The sequence below is a fragment of the Bidens hawaiensis genome, unplaced genomic scaffold (genome assembly GCF_021521415.1).
Source record: "Bidens hawaiensis isolate Kalapana, Puna unplaced genomic scaffold, B.hawaiensis_p1.1 tig00023057_1, whole genome shotgun sequence".
Classification (NCBI taxonomy): Eukaryota; Viridiplantae; Streptophyta; class Magnoliopsida; order Asterales; family Asteraceae; genus Bidens; species Bidens hawaiensis.
This window is the reverse complement of record NW_027493610.1, coordinates 119,451-127,030: the sequence shown is the minus strand read 5'-3', so window position 1 is coordinate 127,030 and position 7,580 is coordinate 119,451. Positions and strand designations below refer to the sequence as shown.

General features: G+C 34.1%; 1 protein-coding gene across 1 annotated transcript; it reads left to right on the top strand.

Moving 5' to 3' along the window:
* The first annotated feature begins 569 nt into the window (after positions 1-569).
* LOC143566873 (putative serine/threonine-protein kinase PBL23) lies at positions 570-2,456 on the top strand. Its single transcript, XM_077053448.1, has 4 exons — positions 570-1,030; positions 1,110-1,291; positions 1,380-1,569; positions 1,649-2,456. The coding sequence occupies exons 1-4, from the start codon at positions 916-918 to the stop codon at positions 2,272-2,274; spliced, it is 1,113 nt and encodes a 370-aa protein (XP_076909563.1). The 5' UTR covers positions 570-915; the 3' UTR covers positions 2,275-2,456.
* Positions 2,457-7,580: the final 5,124 nt, after the last annotated feature.

Sequence of the window (7,580 nt, the reverse complement as noted above, 5' to 3'; positions counted from 1 at the left end):
AAGTCAACGAGAGACCACCATTTAAAAATCAAGCAATCTGGTGGCTTAGCGACCACATCGCGACACGTAGGATTTTAGGGTTTTCGTTTATATATATTATAGATAGATTATTAATATCCGTAATTCACTGATAATATAATTTCATTTTGAAAAATGTGGTAACATGGAACCGCGAAGCTTCTAAGCCTCTAAGGGACCCTCTTCCATTTTTTTCACAATACTTTAACGCGCATTCGTCTGAAAACTTTTATACGTATTAAGTCCGCCTCCAAAACAAGGTCCGTGAGTTCGCCCCCCCTCCCCATGTATCCCGAGTCAAGCTTCCCTACATGTTGCATTGCATGACAAGCTTTCACTTTATTATTTATATATAGTTTGTTACAAGCCAAAAACATGCAGCCAAATTGGTGGTGAAATTTATAAAAATTGCATGGTTGCCAAGTATTTATAAAATTATATACAGATAGAATCAAAATTTAAATATACATTTTTAATAATTCGTTAAAAGTCTGATATCCTAATTAGGTGCAAACACAAACAAATTTAATGGCCTATGATGCCTTAGATGTTAGGACAACTTAATTTGAGGAGGCAATATATTTGACCATATCAAAATATGTCCTAACGGCTCTCAATCAACGTCAAAAGAAACCCTCAAACAAAAAACATTCGGAATTTCTATTGGCTCACTCGAACCCAAGCAAGATTGGTTCTTGTTGGGAGCTAAAAGAAATTCCGTTTGTTAACGAATCTAAGAACACACGTTGGTGTTGCTGCGTCTCGTGATTCCCGTCTAAACCTAATCACAGACAAAAACGCAACACCATCGTGAGTTTCTAGATGGATCAAGGGAAACCGGAATCATGTCAATGACCCAAGGGTGGTGTAGTGGTCAACGCCTGATTCATAACGAAAATGATGGGTTGTTTTTGGTGTTGTATAACTCAAAGACGAACCAAAAGGAAGAAAGGCACTTGTGATTTCATAGAAACTAAGGAAGAATCGTTCCCTGGGTTTTCTCTTGGAAATGGTAATTAGTTAGCGTCATAATTTGGTTACAAAAAATAAATGTTTGTTCTAACCAGAATCATCGGTTATGCAACGTGTAGATAGCTTTAGACGACGGTACATAACGAATGAGATAGCCAAGTATCGAAAAGACAGCATTTGTTCACAATTTTTCACATATGAGGACTTGTCCTTAGCCACCAACAACTTCAACTACAACTCGTTGATTGGAGAAGGCGGGTTCGGAAGGGTCTACAAAGGCCACATTGCCAGCAAAAACATCGTACGTACACGCCCGCCATCATGATCACATGTTAACAACAAGCACATGTCTTATGTTGTCTTTTCATGTTCTTTTTTCGGTTTCACAGGATGTTGCGGTGAAAAAGCTAGATAGAAATGGTTACCAAGGCAACCAAGAGTTTCTGGTGGAGGCTTTGTTGTTGAGTCTTCTTAATCACTCGAATCTCGTTAACCTGGTAGGCTATTGTTGCGATGGCGACCAGCGGATTCTCGTTTACAAGTATATGCCCAACGGTTCGCTTGAAGATCACCTATTTAGTATGTTTTCCATGGCACTTGCGTCGTTTTTCACTTTTACGCGTCAAAACTAACGTTTGAATCTTGTTTTATGGTTAAGATTGGGGAGCAGGAGAGCAAAAGCCTCTAGAATGGGACACCAGAGTCAAGATTGCAATAGGGGCGGCTCGTGGGCTCGAGTATTTGCATGATAAGGCGGACCCACCGGTGATCTATCGTGACTTAAAAGCTTCCAACATACTACTAGACGAGGATTGGAACGCGAGGCTTTCTGATTTTGGGTTAGCCAAGTTGGCCCCAACCGGTAGCCAAAGTCATATCACAACTAAGGTGATGGGGACCTACGGGTATTGTGCACCCGAATACGCTTTGACCGGTCGGTTGACTAGAAAGTCCGACGTGTATAGCTTTGGAGTCGTGTTCTTGGAAATGATCACGGGTAGGCGAGTGATCGAGGGTTCAAGACCAAGTGAGGAACAAAACTTGATCGCGTGGGCAGAACCCTTGTTCAAAGACCGAAGAAAGTTCCATTTGATGGCGGACCCGCTGCTCGAAAAGAGATACCCGACAAAGGGGCTGTGTCATGCTTTATCCTTGGTGGCAACGTGTCTTCAAGAAGATGCCAACAAACGACCGGTCATAGGGAACGTGATCAAGGCTCTCGAGTACTTAGCGAATATAACCGAAAACCAACCGATAGACGAAGGTGGTTCCGAGAGAGATTGAAAAAGACCAGGTGTAGGAAACAACCTTTAGAAACATGTACATTCCAAGTTCCTATTTTTTCATTACACTTAGATGACGAATTTTGTAAATGCGTTATAAAATTTTGTCTCGAGATGTTTATATTCATTGTGACTCCACATGCACACTCAACCTTTACTAAATCAAGTACCCTTTTTTTTTTCCTTTTTAATATCAAGTCAACTAAAGTCTGTCTTGCTTGTTTTAATATGTTTATCCAGTTTTAAAGTAGAATAAAATAACATATCATGCTATCTTAAATATTGCTAGCATCCTATGCTATCTTAAATATATCAAAGCATTCCTGATTTGGTTTTTGATGTTAATGCTTTTTTTTATGCAAACCCGGGTTAAATGTCCATTCAGTTAAAACTTAAATGAATAGTTCATGAACATAAACGAACATAAACAAGCATAACTGACAAATGCAAACGAATATAAATGAATATATATGAACAAATGTAAGCCAACACAAACGAATATAAATAAATACACTTAAGTAGGTGATTCATTTAGTAGATGATTCATTCAATATTTTATCTAAAAATGAACATAAACAAATATAACCAAACATAAATGGATCAAAGTAGGTCAAAGTATATTACAGACATCCTTACAATAACTTAAATTAAGATCCGAAAAAATATATTCACAATATTAGAAACGGCAAAAGTAAAAACAAAAAAACAAAACAAAACCGTAATACAGGTGCTAAAAGCTATTATTTTTAAAGTATAAACCCACATACTCGTTTAACGAACGTTTAACTCATTTGTTACAATTCGTTTACAACCCATGAAACGGTCTATCATCTGGATAATTCGTTTACAACTTGATTGCAAATTACATACAACTCGTTACACTTGACCAAATTAGTTCACTCACTTATTGTAAGGATCCTAAATTGGATACCTTACAACGGTTAGATTTACTAATAAGACATAGTTCTCAGACTTAAAAATGCGTGCATTAAAATGTGGTGGTAGAAATATTCAAACATTTGTTATATAATGCAAACATAAAATAAACTTTTCTTTTAACATAAATGTAAATATGATAAATAAGGATGTAGGTCTTTGTACGGATAGCTCGTTAATGCCCTCCATCCTAGCACATAAACACCTGTAGTTAATCTAATGTGCATATTAAAAGTCAGTTGCGTTGTGTGAGTTCTAGTTATACAAAAACATTCGTTTATCATAACACATTATTTAACGTAACACATGAAAAGACATAACACGTCGTAATGTAACATCCCATACCATTCCAATGAGTACGTACATGGCTCATCCACAATCCCTATATTCACGGTGATCACTACAATGCTCACCGGCCGATATTTTGGATGCCTTGGTTGATGTGGACTTAGAGGAAGATTTCATGGCTTACGATTAGATCATGTTTTAAATATTAACACTTTTGAGTTTTGACTTTTGATATTACTATTAGTAAATATATGTTTACATTTTATACATGTATGTATAATTTCTGAATGATAATAAGGTCACAGTTATCCAACTCTTATAGACTATATCTCAAATATTGTCCCTCGACTAATATTTGATGTTGGACCCCTATAACTGAATAGTAGTTGCTTTAACTTTCTGATTTCATAAAACTTTACCATTCATTAGAGCACACTTTAACTAGGATTACAAGAAACCGTTAACTATTTTCTCAAAAAATTTGAATTTTGTTTTCTACTTTCTAATAAATAACAAGCTCGATTATATGAATGGTTATTGTTTTTATGATTCACAATATTATTACAACCCATATATTACACTAGATTTGTCAAACGAAAAAATTAAATAGGGCTCGTAATTTGAAAGAAATAAACAAACATAGAGGTAAAAATAAATTAAATAAATAAGGTCCGTTATTTTAATTGTGAATCTCAAAATACTTCTTTTTGTTCGAAATAACATGTAGCTTAGCATATATAATAAATCTAAAAGCTTCCTTGACGATGAAAAAACCGAGCTCCTACTAATGCAAGATCCTCCACAAACTTTTGAGGCAATTTTCCTCCCCAAGTTGTAGGCATTGTGAGTAAACATATAAACAAAAGTGATAGTGTTGATATCTAATAAGTACATTTAAAGATGTGTACGTATTTATACTTCCAAAGCTTGAAATGTTTAGATATTAAAAAAATAGATAAATAATATACCGGGGTTTTTCTTATCATCCATCCCAATTTTACGTCTAGCATACTGGTTTTTTGTTGGAGTTAAATCTAAAACCGTCACAATGGTATCCATTACATGCATCTATCCATCTACAAGAAGGATGAAAACAATTATCGTATTATTATATAAAAAGAAAACCATGAATTCACACAATTAATTATTGATATTAATCAAATAGGGTTGACCAACATGTATTTTGAATCATAGATTGTTTTTCTATTTGTAGACCTCCAAGCACTAAAAATTTTAGGAGAAACATTATTTCAAACATTATTATTACAACACTTATATTTACCAGCTAGTTGATTATTTGATCCTAACTATTTTTAATCAGTAACCATTACAATTAAAGTATTTTAGGAGCAACTGAGAAGAATGTTGTAGCAAGTCACTATTTCTAATAAGATAAAACTTATATATATCAATCTACATGTTTCTATTGGTACATGGTCTTTGAAGCATGAGAAGCATTACACGTGTTTAAAGATTCTTTTAATTCAAAATCCTTTATTTAGCCCATTTTCTCAAAATTCTAAATGTCGAGTTATTTACATCACAAGCAATATACGTGTTAAAGGGGTCGAGCCATTTTCACCCTTTACCAATTTTGGAAAACAGCATGTTTGTGACCTGTATCAATTTTTTTAGTGTTGTTTTGACCTGAACTAAAATTATAGTTTTTAAAATTATCCATTCAGCTCCGATAATTGTGTTAGGTAAAAAGTTGAACCAATAGGTTAAACGATTTGGACCATTTTTTTATTTTTCTTTCCAAGGAACCATTTTGACCAGTTACAATTTTTTACAATAACCCGTTTTACAACTTTTTCCAAGGAACAATCAGTTTTTATTAAAGTAGTTTTAACCTGAACAAAGTCACTATATTTAAAGTGACCTATATCGATGAACAAAATCATATTCTTTGTGAACCACAAACTCGGTTTTGAAAATGATTTTGATGTCTTTTCATAATCAAATTTCTTTTCACATGTTCTTGGTGTAACAATCATTTTTGGTTTACCAGTTTTTGATTTCATTGAGTAGAAAAGATTAATTTCTAAATTTACCACTCTTTTGGTGATTGTTGTTAACTTTAATAATTTCATTGAGTAGAAAAGATTAATTTCTAAATTTACCCAATTTATTTTTTAACTTCAGCACCTCATTTTCAAGCTCAGTTATTTTGGTTCTCAATTACAAAAGTTTTTGAAACTGTTTTTCGATGATTATTAATTTACACCCAACCTCAGCTTTCAAATCATGATTGATATTCGACAATGCCTCGATCTTATCTTTAGATTTTTGATCATTTTCAAGTGCTTGTCGGTAGTTGTCACAAATACATGTTAAATCAAATACTAAGTGCTCATTGTGGTGACGAATTGATTCAAGTTTAGACTTTTATTCACCACACTGAGAACAATCAATTTTCTGAGTTTCATTAACAACAGATGAATTTAAATTCTTAGCGCAAATTTCACAAACAAATGATTCAGATGGTTTAGAAGATACCTCTGGTGACGTTGGCACGAAACTATAAGATTTATAAAGATTATCAAGAAGAATCACCTGGGTAGGCATGATAATCTCCATCGCATTTGGATCATCATTCACATTCATTGATGAAGTGGTCTTGGATATATCATCAGCAAGCATAGACAAGTCTTCATCAACATGAGCTTTCTTCAAATCCATTAACCACTCTTCGTCAACTTCAAATTCAAAAGATTCCACTGATGACATAGGAAACTCATCAGTCACCGCTGATGTCTGAGAAGATTCAGATGATGATGTTGAAACAACCTTTCCTAAAATAACTCCTGAATCTTGACCATAGGGAATGTCAACCAATCTTTCTTTAATCTCTTCATTTGATACATGAATTTTGTTTTCATCAATTTCCTTTAACAGGTTTAAAAATCTCTCAATCATCACGATTAGACTTTCATCAGGCAAATGCTTGAATGCATCAAAATCGGGTTTAAGACTGCAATAATAAGCATATTGTCGATCAAGAGACATCCAAATCTCATATGAATTTAGGCATCCTGCGTATGCTCTGGATTCTCTGGGTTCATATTGTACAACAAATGATATTGTTGTTCTAAGTGTCGCAAACACCCTCCTTTCATGATCATACTCAGTTTTCTCACAATCATTCCATTCAAACTCTGGTTTGTATATACCGTAAATGTTGTCGATTCGATAATGGTCGACAATAAGCCATTTCTTTGATCGGTATCAACAAATCTTTATTAATCAAGCTGATATATTCTTCAAAACGAACTTTCTGTAACACCCTGGCTTAAGCGAAAACGCTCGAGTGTGACGTACAGATTGTTCAAAACACGTGTGACACTATTAAATGATAATATTATCATTAATTAATTTACAAGCCAAGTACACAAGTTTGAAACAAGAAATTCAAGGAAAATAGATACAACTAAACAGTTTGTCAATTGGTTTAAATAACTTAAGTCTAGTGTCTTCTCCGTGTGTCATCTTCTACTAACAGTACTTGTAGGATATGCATAAAATAATGTCAACTATATGAATAGTTGGTGAGTTCACACAATTTGATATAAATACATAAGAAAAATCGTACAATTCCATGAACAAGTGTAATCGAGCAAGTAAGGTCCTTTCCAGTTGGTAACAACCAACGTACTCGGATAATCGCGCAAGTAAGGTCCTTTCCAGTTGGTAACAACCAACGTACTCGGATAATGAGGCCATATTCCACTCATAACAAAATGGTCCTAAGAGTGCAAATGGGGGCATATGATCATATTTATTGAGGAAACCATGAGCAAGTAATAAAGTAAACACACAAGTCCAGGTATCGAATTGTAGTTTTGTAAATGACTCGATAAACCATTGAGTAAATAGGATACATATGCTACCCCCAAAAGTAATAAAAGAGTTAAAAGGGGGTGTGAAAAATTCACCTTGAAATTGAAGATAAACTTGTAATAAAAGCCGAAAGCACAATAACGAAACCGAAGCAACCGAACTTCAAGAACTATAAGAAAAACAAAAACGAAATCTAAAAAACGGGATTAAAGAAGTTTAATAACTTGGTTTAGGTGTTAAGCA

Coding starts and splice junctions, on each gene's coding strand:
- LOC143566873 (XM_077053448.1), top strand. CDS start 916: ATGATGGGTTGTTTTTGGTGTTGTATAACTCAAAGACGAACCAAAAGG. Junction 1,031..1,109: donor TGGGTTTTCTCTTGGAAATG/GTAATTAGTTAG, acceptor TGCAACGTGTAG/ATAGCTTTAGACGACGGTAC. Junction 1,570..1,648: donor GCTTGAAGATCACCTATTTA/GTATGTTTTCCA, acceptor TTTATGGTTAAG/ATTGGGGAGCAGGAGAGCAA.